The 16,177-nt window shown below is 40.3% G+C and overlaps 1 protein-coding gene across 2 annotated transcripts in view; it reads right to left on the reverse strand.

Annotated features, from left to right (window-relative positions):
* The window catches only part of LOC127455954 (breast cancer anti-estrogen resistance protein 1-like), a 160,694-nt gene that overhangs the window by 34,887 nt on the left and 109,630 nt on the right, over nt 1-16,177 (reverse strand). For both annotated transcript variants that reach the window (XM_051724166.1, XM_051724165.1), the window contains exon 2: nt 12,739-13,440. In XM_051724166.1, the coding sequence (XP_051580126.1) occupies nt 12,739-13,440 (702 nt within the window). The remainder of the gene's footprint in view (nt 1-12,738; nt 13,441-16,177) is intronic.

Raw genomic sequence — 16,177 nt, forward strand, 5'->3', positions numbered from 1 at the left:
GGGCAGAAGATTACAGACTTTCCAACCAGTCAGGGAAATTCACACAGGATCCACACAAACACACAGCTGCATTCCCCTTGATAGCATACAAGTCTGGGACAACACAGGAGATGTTCAGATACTCCTAGTCCTTGACAGCGTATTTACATGCACGATCTTACACCGATTGCGCTTAATATGAAATAACCCATTGGAACATGTAGATTTTTGCCCATTACCCCGATACCCTGTTACATGTAAACACCATGACCAGCGTTTTTATGGGCTTAAGGCATGGTCACATTTACCTTTACATGGTGAAATTCCGTGGGCAAAGAAGGCGTTGGCAGAAATTGAGTGCAAAAAACAAGCAGCCTCTTTTTAATGCAGCACTTTATACTCCGTGAGAGTGATGTTTAAAAGAAACCCCTGTATACGTAGCACCGCCAACACAGAGGTCACTGCCAAACCAAGAAACTTTCTGTTGGTCAACACAGCAAATTCCCGTCAAAGTTCACCAAACTTGAACTCCAAGCGAAATCATCATGGGGAAATTCTTTGCCCCCGGAAGTCTTGTGCGAAATATATGATCGCACGGATTTCTATTGAAATGACTGTATTTTACCTGTGGAATTTTGCCATGCAAAGCTAAATGAGACTGTGCCTTTATCCAATGTGTGAAAGTGTTGTGCACATGCCTGTTTATGTTTTGACGTCAAACGCAGAGACTAACCCGATGATTCCAAGTCTCGTGCAAATGCGCTTTTCTTGCATTGTTGGATTTTTTGAATAAGTTGATTCTGGGTAGTTCTCAGAATATCTCAGAATTATGTTTGGAATTTACTGATAACATTGCATAACATTTTGATGATTTCACACTAGTGTGTTTCTCTGTACCACTCTGTGGATGTGTAGGTGAAGTATATAATCTACGACCCCTCTGATCTTCCTTTATTCTGTCTCCTAACAATGTTCTCCCTTCCAAATGCTGCCTGCTATGTCCTGTGGATAAGCCAACCCAGCACCTCCTCACTCATCCTCCACTTCCCCACCTGATCAGGTAAGTTGCTGGCCTCAATGGCATCTCCAATGATTACACGTTTACTTTCAGAACAGGCAGTGTGGCAAACCTACAGCAGAATCTCAATCTAGCCTTTGCCATCTCTCCCTCTGTTTCCTAGTGCATCTGGCCTTAATAAACCCCAGCTCACTGTCCAGTATACAGATTGGCTATAGCAGGGGCTATTATAGAAATAAGGCCAGAGAATTTATAAGGGGGAGTATACTGACCAATCATAAAAAAATTAAAATAATGAGAGAAATCGTAATGCTTAATATGGTGACCGTAGGAATGGAAGTCACACCATTCAGTTAATGCAACTGATCGCCTTTTTGATAAAGTTTGTTTACAAAGTGTATGCGCATTAACTGGACCATCATGAAAAATACACGTTTTGCATGATTTTAGTTAAAAAGGCTAAATTTATGATACCAGACACCACGTTTTCTGATTAAGGTCTTTATTCTGGTTAAAGAAATATTGAACCCAGAGTTCAATACAAGTTAAGTTCAATCGAGAGCATTTGTGGCATGATTACCACAATAAATAATTTCCACTCTTCCCTCATTTTCTTTAAAAAAAGCAAATATCTGACTCCAGCCAGGTCTCCTAAGCAACCAAATTGGCCCGGTTGCTAGGGAGGGTAGAGTCACATGGGGTAACCTCCTTGTGGTCGCTATAATGTGGTTCGTTCTCGGTGGGGCGTGTGGTGAGTTTAGCGCGGATGCCGGGGTGGATGGCGTGAAGCCTCCACCCTCTATGTCTCCATGGCAACGCGCTCAACAAGCCACGTGATAAGATGCATGGGTTGATGGTCTCACACGCGGAGGCAAATGGGATTCATCCTCCGCCACACAAATTGAGGCGAATCACTACGCAACCATGAGGACTTAAAAGCGCACTGGGAATTGGGCATTCCAAATCGGGTGGAAAAAAAAAAAAAGAGCTAATATCTGGGTTACAGTGAGGCACTTACAATGGAAGTGAATGTAGACAATTTTTGGAGTGTTTAAGGGGCAGCTGAAGGCGCCGGTTCAAGAGAGAGAGACACGCGCGGCCGCGTATGTGTGTCTGTTTATGTTTAAGTTCATTTTAAGTTAATTTATATCATTAAACTTTACGTTGACTGCCGGTTCCCGCCTCCTCCTTGCCCGCCCTTATCTGTTACAGTGGAGCTGAAACCTGGGAGAGAGGAGGGATGTGCTGTAGCGGAGTCCTTGTCGCTGCCATCCACCAGGGGAGCAGCCGCGGCCGTCTGCCTGGGTACGGAGGGGTTGCTGCCAGCTGCCGAGAGGAAGTCAGACCGGTGGCCCCCAGCCTGAATTGGGTGGGGGAAGAGTGTGGCGAGGAGGAGGGCGTGGCCGGGCCGTGATGGAGCATGGCCGGCAGTAAATCAGCTGATCAGCGGGAGAGCGAGATAAGGGGCGGCCGGAGGTGCCGGTTCAAGAGAGAGAGATGCACGTGGCCGCGTCACATGCGTGTCTGTTTATGTTTAAGTTCATGTTTTAAGATCATTTATATCATTAAACTTTAGGTTACCTGTTCAACCAGTTCCCGCCTCCTCCTTGCCCATCCTTATCTGTTACACACGCATACTGTTTATGTCTTATGTCTTTACTTTTGAAAGAGTGATTATTTTAACCTTTATAAATTGGCCGCATTCACTTCCATTGTAAATGCCTCACTGAAACCCAGATTTGTGCTTCTTTTTTTTTAAGAAAAAGAGGGACGAATCAAAATGAATGTTTGTGGTAGTCAATATTATGCCACAAATGCTGTTGATTTAGCTTAACTTGTATTGAACCTGGAATATCTTTAAGCCTACACAGAAAAAGATGTTTATGTGCTCCACAGCCATTGGAATATTCCTGTATACATGTGATCAGCTTAACCCGAATAAGCAAAGACATGTACATTTTTTTTTTCTGTATTTTGCTCTGGAAATACTGGAGAAGCTCACTCTTGCCATTTATTGTGATGCATTTTAGTACTTTTGGTCATTAATTTATAAACTCATTAATCGTCATTCATGTTTTTAACAATAACATACAAGAGCACAATGAATTGCAAAAGGTCATAAGACTCTTACAAAAGCAGGCCATGATGTTTCTTTTGATGTTTGTAAAAAATATTTAAAAAAGTATCTTCCAGACACAAAAAAACAGTTTCTTCAATAGCTTGACTTTCATCTTCTGACTATTAAAATTATTTTTTTTTAAAATATGCTGCCCAGGGGCATTACAATGTTGGCCGCTGAGTAAGCTGACTTCAATAACTATTTATTCCACTGCATCAATAATAGTGCATAACCTGGCAAGATACCTTACCCACAAACTTTCATTTTGACACATAGCCCTAAACTAGATAACCAAGCTTATGCTCAATTCTTTCTTCACCCTTCAGTTTTATTTACACTAATGGTCAATGTGCAACTTGAGTTGATAGTGTAAGCTGGCTTTGGTTAATGTGTAAGCAGAACAGCGGGGTGAGCGGTGAGTCACAGGTGTTCAGAAACTGTTCTTGCAAGTGCAGTGTACTAGGAGAAGGTCACATCCGGTATTACAGTCTTATTTCATTAGAAAAATCTACGCAGATAGCTTTCGGGTTTGATTGAAGCCTGTCGAATTAAACATTGAATAATGTTTAGTATCCGTTCTTATCTTTCAGTGTAGGTTTTATTGATTTGAGTCACTGATTTGAGCTCTTTGGCAAACAGGATAGAGGTTGAAAGTGTAAATCAACTGAGAAGAAATGAGCAAATAAGATCCATGATGACTAATTCAAGCAAAGCAAGGGAGAAGTTAAATGAAGAATTCCTGCCTGCTGGAGTAGTGTGCTAGGGCTTTGTGGGTCACATGTTGATGCCCTGCCAAGACATGTCTTTGGTGTGACACCAATCTCAGTTGTTCCAGCTGCTTTATCACAATCCACCCTCACTTCTAACCCTGACCCCAACTCAAACTATATAACCCTAATGCTAATGGCTAAGCAGAACCACAACTTAATTTTAAAAACATTGTGTTTAATCGACACATTTCCAGTGAAGAATAACAGTCCACAGTCTTACCTGTTTTCACATAACTTTTTGCTTGGAATCAAATGCTGTAATGTTTTGTAATGGCATGGTTCAAGGCTTAGAACTGTAAATTCAATAATTTTTTTAAATGCCAATGGGAAAAATACTTCCAGAACCAAGGCCGCTTAAAGGTGCAATATGTAAGATTCAGAAACCCTTGTTATTAATGACACTTGTGGCCATTAAGTGAACTGCAGTCAGCTACATGTTGCTCGTGCTCGCGCTCGTGCACACACTCCATAGGGATGCGAGCGTCAAAACAATGACGTAAAGTATAAAGAGACAACGTGATTCACCGGCATCATGCTGACAGATGAGGTAGCATAATTAAAATTACACAGTTATGATTATTTTACTACAAACTTTGGGACTATATATTATATTAGACTCTCCAGTGCTGGAACAGGGCTAAACAAAGTGTGGATATAGGTCTGACTATGCGAGACTGTAGTTTGAAGTAATCACTTTTCTTTGCATGATACATTGACTGCATTTATACGATAGCCTATGTCGGCGTTAGCTAGCTAGCCAGCTTTATCAATAGCTGTTAGCTAAATCTGGTGGATGATGACAGTAACTGTTTATAAAATAGACTGTACATTATAAATATATTGACACAATTCAGTATTGATGTGATTCCATCACAGCTGTCATTTTGATATATCGATGTGCTATTGTTTTATAATAATAGAATATTTACAAGAGTTAGTTCCAGTCCTCGAATCTGATTGGACGAGAGATGTTCCATGAGCACTGATGGTCTCACACCATCAGCACTCAGATGCTTCACTGTGTGTATCACTCCGCTTGTGTTCGTGCCGTTCTAAACTAAAGTGTAAGAGCAGTGCGTATGTGTTAAGAGCTACTGTATGTGTCTCTTTTTACATGTATTTTTTTATTACATTACATATGTTAGCTACAGGTGGTGGCAAAAGATAATTTTTTTGTGTAATATGAGCCAGTTAGGTGACGTGAAGTGAATCCGCGTCAGCCAGTGTTTACTAACAACAGCGCTCCATGATCTCTTGTATTCCTACTACACTACTAAAGCTAGGAAATAGCTTTAAACCATTTTAAACCAACAACTTCAGCATTACGGCTCATCATAGCTGAGAGACACAACAGACTGACTGATTAACTCAAGGCGCTTACCTCTTACCGGACTTTCCACATTGGAGAGAACGTGCTGTTTAAAATGGCGGAGGACATTGCAGTTTCTATAGTGAAAGACTTTTGTTCACTGGCTACCGTGAAATAGGGAGAAATACCCCCGCTTGGACACTATTTTTCCACTGAGAAAGCTGATCTTCAAAAAACTGACAGCATCTCTGCTTGGGAGTGGCAACAGGTGATCGCACGCTCCATCTCTCTCTCTCTGTCTCTCTCTCTCTCTCACACACACACGCACATACACATCCATCCTTGTTTATCCAATAACTTGTTAGAAACAGCACAAGCCTTGATACTATTTCTGAAGTAACATTTCTGAATTACTAACGAAGGCTTAGACGCATCATTTGTTTTGAACAAGCAACGTCAGATTCTGATCCGTCGCTTAAGCAAGTAGTTCCATACACAAATGCGTTTTTATGACCGTACTTATCCTAATTTTTTTTTATTTACTTGTTCATTGAACTGTTGTATATAAGCAATATCACACTCGCAATCGAGCTATATGTCCCTAAATCAGCACTGTTGTGATTACCTGCGGCTGAATCACAGCAGTGCTGATGTAGGGCAATATCTCATTCTTGCTCGTGTGATATTGATTAGGTATATATTTTCCCATATAACCAAGTTACGTTACACTAATGAATGGTTCTTCTTGCATTATCTTGAACATTGTCTAGCATTCATTTCAAGTGTTATTGTAGTTTACCTTGCTGAATAATTACAAATTAACATTGATTATGACAGTTACTGTGCAGGCAAGATTAAGTTAGATAGAATTACACAGATTAATCCTTATGGCACTATATTTCACATGCTTTGCAGTTATGTAAGCTTACCTGTCCAATAAGAAGAATGCCAATTGAATGAAGGTCCCTCGAGGAATCAAATGTCCTGCTGATATTCACTCTAGTTTTCGCTCGACCACGGTAGATAAAAACCGCATACACGTTGCCTCTCAATTGAGCTTAATTTGTATTGAACTCTGGGTTCAATATTTCTTTAACCAGAATAAAGACCTTATCAGTAGATAAATGTTTTTTTGTGGGGGGCGGGGGGTTTGTGTAGGAGTCTGTCTTGTGCTGGGAGCCGGACCTTTGCTGGATTCCATCTCTAAGATAACGTTACTTAGTGTTGCAGACTGTTTGTTTTCGCGGAAGAGAATCTATTATTGTCTGAGGCAAGGCTCTCGGGAGCGTGCATAAACGTCACATCCTTTGGATTTTCCCAGCAAAAGTGACCCACTCCCTTCGCATGAAAATCAGTCTAAGTCCGGGAAGGGCTCATTTTTTAAGTTGCAATACAAGCCATTCACACATTGGCAAAAAAGGTGGAATATTACATTACAATTTTTACATATTGCACCTTTAAAACTGGGCGGTCACTGTTGTGTTCTATTATACCCTGGCATAACAAACACACACACACACACACACACACACACAAACTTGTTTTTATATCATTGTGGGGACTCTCCTTAGACTTCCATGCATTTTATGGATTTTTTACAGATCTAATGATCATTTCTATCCCCTAAACCTAACCCTCATAGAAACCTTTTTGCATTTTTACATTTTCAAAAAAACATCGTTTAGTATGTTTATTAAGCCATTTACCTCGTGGGGACCGCTGGCTGGGCCCAACAATGTAGGTGATCTCAGGTTTTACTATCCTTGTGGGGACATTTGGTCCCTACAATGTAGTATAAACATGTACACTCTCACACACACACACACACACACACACACACACACACACACGTTGGTGCGGCTATCCTTATGAGGATTCCCCACAGACATAATGATTTTTATACTGTACGAACTATAGATTCTATCCCCTAACCCTACCCCTAAACCTAACCCTCACAAAAAACTTTTTTCAAAAAAACATTGTTTTGTATGTTTAAGTGATTTGAATTATGGGGACACTAGAAATGTCCTCATAAACCACATTTATAGTATAATACCCTTGTAATTACCAGTTTGTAACCTAAAAAAAATTTTAGGTTACAAAACACAACTGCTGCCTGTGAAGGAATAACAGTGGCTTAGTTATGAACGAGCTTTAAGATAATTAGCCGACTAGAGTATTTTTGGCACATTTTGTCACATTCCTTTATTAAGCAGAACCAGAGCATAAAGGTGTTTTCAGATCTCTGCTATGTGTGTGTGTGTGTGTGTGTGTGTGTGTATTCATCCTCTCCTCTCTCAGCAGGAAGTCTTATCTCATAATGAAAAACTGGCAATGGTGGAGGGACTGTGGGCACAAGGACAAGTGATCATAATAGAGGACGTTAAGAGAAAACATAAATCAAAATCTCTCCTCATAACCCACATTAAAAGAAATTCTTCTCAGTGTGGGTGTTGCGAATAGAAATGTAACCGTAATGCTTTCCAGTATGATCATGGAAGGAATTAATAATTTAACAACAAACAAAACATCTTTTTTAGTTCTTTTTCTGCACTACACTCTATGGCCCTATTTACTAAGATCTCAAATAACTGGTGCTAATTTGCTTGTGCGATTTATGAAACTGCGTGTGCACATGGGCTTTTTGCGGGTGATTTTCTAAGAAAAATCGTGCAAATAACTGCACATGCAAATATGTTGGACACACCCTCCAAAAGGAGGCTTTTGCATGTGGTACTTGCACCAAATGCAATTACATTACAGCTCTCACTAAATACCATTTTATTTTTATTCAATATGGCATTTGTATGTTTATTTATAAGACTGTGTGGTTATGGTATCATAATAAAATCCCTGCTATTTAACAAGTTTAAAAGTAATTGATGAGAATGCACATTACACTCTTCACTTGAAATGTTCATAATTCACAAAGAAAATACAATATTATTTACGTTAATCTATCACACCACTGATGTATACTTAAATTAAATCTGAATTTCAAACTGCTAATATCTTGACCATGGCAAAGTTAGCTGCGCATGAGAGAGACACGTGAAGCTGTACGGTACAGAACTCTTGCATTTCACTGGATCAAGGCGAGACCTGTTCGGCATACAGGTGCGTATTGGCCTACATACTGGAAAGAACCGCCACTTAAAATATTTAAGGCTCCAGCACGATCCATGACCCTACACAGGACAGGCAGCTATAGAAAATGGATGGATGGATCAGTTATGATATCGAGTTTTAAAATTATCGAATAAAGTAATTATTTTCATAAGTATTAATATAATTTCACATTAATGTGTTTCAATGAAGGGTGTTGTATGTATTATCTGCTCTCAAAGTCTCCTTTTTGTCACAATGACAGCATGATGCACAGTCCAAATCATATTAATACCTGCCTTTCATTCGTATTACTTTGCTCTCGTAGTTTCCCATTCTGAAATGACTTTCAGGCTTGATAAATCACTTTTCTGGTGCAATTTGATTCATTTGCATCTTGACCGCCTTTTATTATGCGCATTTGGAGGCACGCCTCTAAACTGCATATTCATTTCGGGGAAACACGCAAAATGTATTCTTCGTAATGTTATAACAACATACACTCACTGAGCACATTGTTAGGAACACTATAGTCTTAATAAAGTGCACGATGTGGTCTTCTTAAGGTTCGACATGTTGTGCATTCTGATGGCTGTTTCATATATGATGCGTATGCAGTGCGTATGCAGTACATATTTTTTTCAGTGCCCATGTTAACAGGTTAGAGCATTCAGACCGCACGTGGGTACAGCACGGCAGTGCGTTGCAGGAGTGGTGCAGAAACAGCAGTGCAGCGATCATTTCCATACCAAGTCTATTTTTGCTGTGCTTCACGTGCGGAATTAAAATGATAGCGTATTGTTCGTGGTCAAAATGAACATGGATTGACATGAAAATTTTGCAGTTTCACCGTAATGTTTCTAATTATAGTCTACTGTTTCACAGTCACCATATGAATTTCAGCACTGGGTAAAGCAAAGAAAACCAAAACACACTATTACCAGGAGTTGCAAAAATAACAAATGCGATCAGAAGTATATCTAAAGATTTTTTTTATGTGAAATACACCACACAGCATGTTATATGGTGTGTGGGGGAGGGGGACACTCGCATCTCAGCAGAAAGCGGCAATCACATGACAGGCTGGTGGTCGGAGAGCTACACCTTACCTCACATTTAGAAAAGCAAGGCGACATAATGGATGACACTCATAATCCTAATGCTAATCCATCCTGTATGCGTTTCGGCAGCAGTAAAGCACCACACCTCACCTGTCAATCAAACGTTGCGCTAAAACAAGAGGTTAAACTTTGCTGTTTACATGTGGCTTTAAAGGAAATTACTGACCGATCTGAAAATTTTAAGCGAATACATACAAAATCACAAGAGCTTTACGAATCTTCTTTAGTGTGTCTGTTATCAACACAGATGACAAGCACGAACACCTGAGGCTCCTTGAATACAGGTAATACACTAAAATAATGGATAATTCTGCTTGACGTGTTTGTGCTTAGATTAAATTTCAACCGCATCTGGGAGAAACAGCGCACTGTTTCTTCGTATTTTCTTTGTCTTTTCTGACTGTATTCATCTTTATTATCATTCAGTAACACAATGACATAGTGATATATGTATGTCGTCATGAAAAAGAGACCCTCCCCTCCAAATCTGAACACAAGCAGTCACAAGAGATGCATTTAAGTGACCAGGTGTAAACATTGATGTGTCTCACCTGACCACATGTGATCGGATCACCTGAGACTCTTCGTTTACCAGGTGTAAACGGGGCCTAAGACGCTATTCTGCTCACTAAAATTGTACAGAGTGGTTTTCTGAGTAACCGTAGCCTTTCTATCAGCTCGAACCAGTCTGGCCATTCTCCGTTGACCTCTCTTTTCAACAAGGCATTTCCATCCACAGAACTGCTGGTCACTGGATGAGTTTTGTTTTTGGCACCATTATGAGTAAACTCTAGAGACTGTTGTGCGTGAAAATCCTAGGAGATCAGCAGTTACAGAAATATTCAAACCATCCTGTCTGGCGCCAACAATCATGCCACGTTCGAAATCACTGAGATCAAATTTTTTTCCCCATTCTGATGCTTGATGTGAACATTAACTGAAGCTCCTGACCAGTATCTGACTTATTTTATGCATTGCACTGCTGCCACATGATTGGCTGATTAGATAATCACATGGTGTGCAGGTGTTCCTAATGAAGTGCTAAGTGAGTATATGTCTGAAATTTCTACTTGATCTGATGAGTTTTCAAACTCTTCATCAGTAAATAAATTCAAAGTGGTCAAAAGACTGAAATAAACATTACACTATAGGTTATAACATTGGCACCCTGGTTGCACTTAAAAATTTAAGGCAGCAATTAAACAGATTTAGTGTGCTGAATTGTTTTACAGTGTAGCAACATCAAAGATGAAGAATTGAATTACCATTCCAGACAAAGTGACAGACTATTCTGGAAGCAGATATGAGTAGCATTATCTTTGGGTTCAACAAACCACTAAATGCCAAATAACATAAGCACTTCACTCCTCTCTGGACTCAGTTATGGCCTAGACTACTGATCCACACTATGTCTTATTGCAGTATTCAGGCTGCTTAGTAAGTTTCTGGGTCACTGCCATCAGTATTGCTCCATCAGCCATTGGGTTTGCAGCACAGACCCTACCACCATCCAAACACTGTCTCTCAACTACTTCAACTTAGAGTCATTCTAGCATTTGTAAAGCAGCCGAGATGTTTTTATCCATTAAGACAGACTCTTTCCAAAGTGAATATGGAAAGACCAAGGCTGAGGATGGACAAATAGATGCTTCAAACTTTGTAAATTGAAAAACTCTGAAATCTTCAAAGAATTGGCACATCTTTCTGAGTTATTTCACTTGACATTTTTTCACTTGGAGTTTTAGTGTTTTGCAAGCCTTTGGATTTAAATACCATGCAAAAACACCAAGGCCAGGATGATGTCAACACCACACTTATCCACCAGGGTCATGTTAAAGGATCTCCATACCTGACACAACCATTTTACAATAACAAAAAAGTATATGAATATACGAAGCATTCAGTACCATCGTACATATTAAGTACCACGGTATTACAATCAGATACCATCACTATACCATGGTACAAACATCCATGATTCAAATATATAAGAATGTTAAGGTCCCTTTAAGGCAAGCCAGTCCACTGAGTGGCCTTCATGGTAATGCCTCCAGGTGGCTATTTTAGGCATACAAGTAAAGCTCCTATCTGTATGTATGGGGAAAGGCCAAAATCTCCAGAACTGTTTAAATAACATATGTCAAATCAGCAATAAATCTTACAATGATGGCATCGTTGGCAAGTATTTTTCAGGCTGGTCCAGCTGAAGGACAAACAAACAGGCAATGTCTCTACTAAAATGGCAATTGGCTCTTTTAACTGAAAAGCTGGATTTCCATCCCTACAGTCACCACATTGAGAGTTACGATTTATCCCATTCATTTTTCTATGAATGGCCCATATCCTGGTACTTATACTGCCTCTGGTTACTGTCATAGTGGTTGAAAATGCCTGACTGCATTCAGCTGTTTGTTGCGTAACCATCAAGTAAGTAATAATTCAGCATGATATAGTCTGTTTTTAGTATGCCACAGTTTGAAGCATAGGCCCTACATGTAACAATGTCACATTGACCAGAATCCATGATACTGAGTCATGTCTAGATGTTAATGACTGGTAAGTCAGAGTGGATGTGACAGGTGGAGTTGGCTCACGGTCAGCAGGCCTGCAGCTGAACCTCTCCTCCCTTCATCCATCCATCTTTACACTTCATTTCCCTCATCGCTGTGGAAGCCCCAGCACATGCCTCAGTGCCCTAAGACTGGCCTGCGAGGCTCTCTAGAGGGATCGTCATTGCCCACAGCATCAACCCGTAGTTACCCCTCAAAAAAAAACAAAAAAATGCTTACAATGCACTGCCCGCAGTCATCGCAGTTATCAACCTCTGCATTATTTATGACTGCCTTTCGCCCCCTCCTCTCCTCTCTTTTCTCATATACCCTCTCTCTACTCTTTCTATATGTTTCTGACATTTTTTCACTGCTCTGTTTATCATTAATCTCATCATGCTTCCTTGTATATGACCATGATAAGGAATTGATGCTAAAGTCAACATGAAATGCTGTTCACAACCCATTTTACTTACATAATATGAAGTATTTCCAAGTTAAACAGGTTATTCAGTAAGAAAAAAAAGTAGGGCAGGATTTTATTTTATTCATCAGAAATCGATTGGATCATGACAGGTTGAAGGGGAGAGGTTGTTAAGAGGGCTTGGTGATGATTCCAATCAGAATTTAAAGTCGGAACTATTTGTTTGATATTAATGCTTTGAGGTTTTGCAATTTACATAGAAAGTAAATGTCTAAATGTGTGTCACACATGTTTACAAGAGTGTATATTCTTTTATATGTGTGCAGCACACAGTCTTTTCCTACCTTTCCAACAGGTTTGGGTGAATCCCAGCTCCTCTCAATTGATGGGGGAATCTGGTAAATGTCCTGTGTCTGGTTCATAGAGGGTGGCACCTGGTACACATCCTGCCCAGGACACGGCCCTCCTGCTGTGGGTGGCACCTGGTAGATCTCCTGGCCTGGAACATTAATGGAGGGTGGCACCTGGTAGACATCCTGTGGAGTAGGAATGTACTGTGCCTGGCTTTGCTTCTGTGCCACAGCGGGGGCTTTGGGTTGGGTTTGTGGTGGTTGGGGGCCGGTGGGCACCTGGTAGAGGCTGGAGGGTGCAGGCAGGCCGTGGCTGGGGGGGAGCATGTAAACATTGTCAGGGTTGGTTGAGTTGGCAGAGCTGGAGGATACAAAGACAGGGTGCATGGCTGTGTACTGGGAGGCAAGGGTGGGCTTGGTGTAGGCACTCTGAGGCAGGTTTAGGTGGCTCTGGGCTGGGCTGGGTTGGGCTGATAAATGCTGTAACTGCTGCTGCTGCTGTTTATCATACATGCCCACGAGGATTTTCAGGCGGTTGCCGGGGACGATGCCTTGGCGGCCGTGCAGTGAACAGAGCCACCAGCCATCCAGCCCCTGTGTGTCCCGCTCCAGGACAGTCATGATGTCCCCCTTACGAAAGGACAACTCGTCAGGAGACTCTGCAACATTGTCGTACAGGGCCTTTGCCAACACATTCTACAGGAGAGGAAAGAAAAGAGAAAGTTAACCTTCACAAATTCTCTTTTCAGTGTGCAAAATGACAGTTTCAAAATCGACAAGTCGATTGGTTGCGTGAACGACTAGTCAACTGATCTTAGTGAGAAGTTCTAATGGGGAAGCCCATCATTAGGCTAATTTTGGGTTCACCGGACCCACAGACACATTTCTTGGGGGCGTTTACATCATAAAATGGAACAGAATGCTTCTAAAAATGCTTTTTGAAAGATGGATTTAAGAGGTATGTCCTCATGGCAGAACACTCAAAAACAGCACAAGATGCGAAACAACAGCCAAAGTCATCACTCTGAATGAGTCTGGCTGTAGTGGCAGTGCTTTAAAGGGGATGAATGTAAAGACAACTTTTCTGACAAGAGTTTTACTGTGAAAAAGCATGCTGCCAGTACCATAAATAAAGCACTGCTTAACTAAATAAGTAATTTAATTATCTAGATAAACTAGTTAAGCAATTGTGTTGTAATGCTGTATTGCTTTTTGCATTTTGTCTAACTACTCCAAAACCCTTCCCGACACATTTACGCAACATGGACTCCATCTATCCACTCGTTTAAAAAGCCACCCACAAGTGCATCTGGTCTTTTACAATTAAACAAATATTTGCCCTCTGGACCAGTACCTCCCCCCTTTTCTCTGGCACAAGAATGATAGAACCTGGCACAGCGCCAATTGACACGTGTATCACACGTCCTCTCCAAGCCATCTTAATGAAGCCAATAGCAGCTGATAGCACTCTATCATTGTCCCTTCAACAAATTCACAGCGTTTGATTAGCAAATTGTCAGAGGGGACTGCTTTCAGTTTTGTTCCTTCAACGACCATTGTTCACTAAAGAAACCCTCTAGAATAGTTAACAAATGGGAGAAAGAGAGCAAGAAAGAGGGAGCAGTTCAGTTTTAATCAAGACAAACCTTTTGTCCTTTTCCATTGTAACCCTCTCCACTCTTATATATTGACAGTCTATTCAGCTTGTTCTTTGTGCAAGAAAACAGGAGGGAGCAGCTCATTTCCAACACAGTTTGTCACCCTCATATCCCCGTCTACAGCTCTACTACTGTGAGTTTACTGTGTTTTGAGAGAGTTTTGAGCAAGCTAACAGCCAGTGGAAAGCCAGGTGAGTGATGCACCACTGCAGATAGCCAGCAAGTGTTTGATTACTAACAGACCTCCCCTGTCAGACTGACACACACTGTTTTCAAGTCATGTTGTAATGATCATATTTACGATACAAGCGCACACCACAATGTTGTGATTATCAGCGGGAAACTCAGGATTTTGTTTAAGCCCCAACTTTGCGTATTGGGGGCATGACAATAGGGACTTTAAGCAACAGTTGCCGACAGGACAGTTACGGCCTTCTATTTCTTTTGCGCATGCACGAATTGGAACTCGCTTCTTCCTGACATTGTACTATAACCTCTACTACGGGAGAATTGCCACTTTGCCGTAGTTGATACTACGTGACTTTTGCCGTAGTCGATATTACGTGACATATTAGGTTGGAAAATGTTATGTTTTATAAGCGATGCTGTGAAGTGAGCACAGTAAGTAGCCTAAACATCCTCTTCATTACATTTGTTAAATGTATTACCTATGATTGGTTAGAACAGACTTTGACAAAAAAAAATAAAAAATCTATAATATTATTTATAATAATAAACTGGTTTTAGACTTGACAAGAGTAAAAACTGTTCCTCTGACAGTATGTTATCATTTAACACTAAAAGCAAAGTTTTCCATTACATTTGTGAACTTGAATGATTAAATACTCCATTCCACCATCCTGTACGATATTGTTGCTTAATGATTTTTGCATTTCTTGGCTACGGCGGTTGATCAGTTTACTTCCTGTGGCCATAGCCGTCCTGTCTGCAGCTGTTGCTTAAAGTCCCTGATTTATGAACCATGGCGGAAGCAAACTGATATTGGTCATAATAAAGTTCATTTAGAATAATTGTATGCATTTTTTGTGCATGTGTGTAACAGAAAATTGGACTCATTTAGCAAGTTTATAATAGATGAAGCATCAATTATACACCTAATGCACAATTATTTCTCTTAATTTTTTATTTTTTTATTTTTTTGTAATAGTAGTGCTATAAAGCTTCCTATCTTTGTCAGGAAGAAAGCAAGAAAGAATTATGAAATTGCCCAACACTTCCATTTTGTTTTGACCAAACTCACCTAAACTATCACAATTACAACAATTTAACAGTAGTTTTTTAAATGATAATTAAATTGAAAATCAGTATGGTTAAACATCTCAAGACAGAGCTTATGAGGACGATTGTGTAACATAACAAATGTAAATAACAAAAAACGTGCACAAGTATCGATATATGCTACTTGTATACACTATATATATTAAAAAGGAGGCAAACCCTTACATTATAATGAAACTACAACAATGCGTTTAAGAACTGTGGTGGCATTGCATTCCTTACTATTTTTCTCTGACTGAAAAAGTCAAAAGAGCACAATTATGTCAGCATCCCGACACTTATGTTTGGTTTTCTTTTAGTGTTGGGATCCTGTCACCTGTCTTCTAGTCTTTGTTTGGTCTTGTGTGTGTTTTTCTCCTCTTGTGCTCTCTCTCTCGTGTATGACCCTGCCCACCTTTGTGAATCTTCTCTTGTGCTGTTTTATTCCTTCATGTTTCCTGGGTCCTGCTCTGCCTACTGGTTACTGACTTCATTTT

Source organism: Myxocyprinus asiaticus, chromosome 18 (genome assembly GCF_019703515.2).
Source record: "Myxocyprinus asiaticus isolate MX2 ecotype Aquarium Trade chromosome 18, UBuf_Myxa_2, whole genome shotgun sequence".
NCBI classification, from domain to species: domain Eukaryota; kingdom Metazoa; phylum Chordata; class Actinopteri; order Cypriniformes; family Catostomidae; genus Myxocyprinus; species Myxocyprinus asiaticus.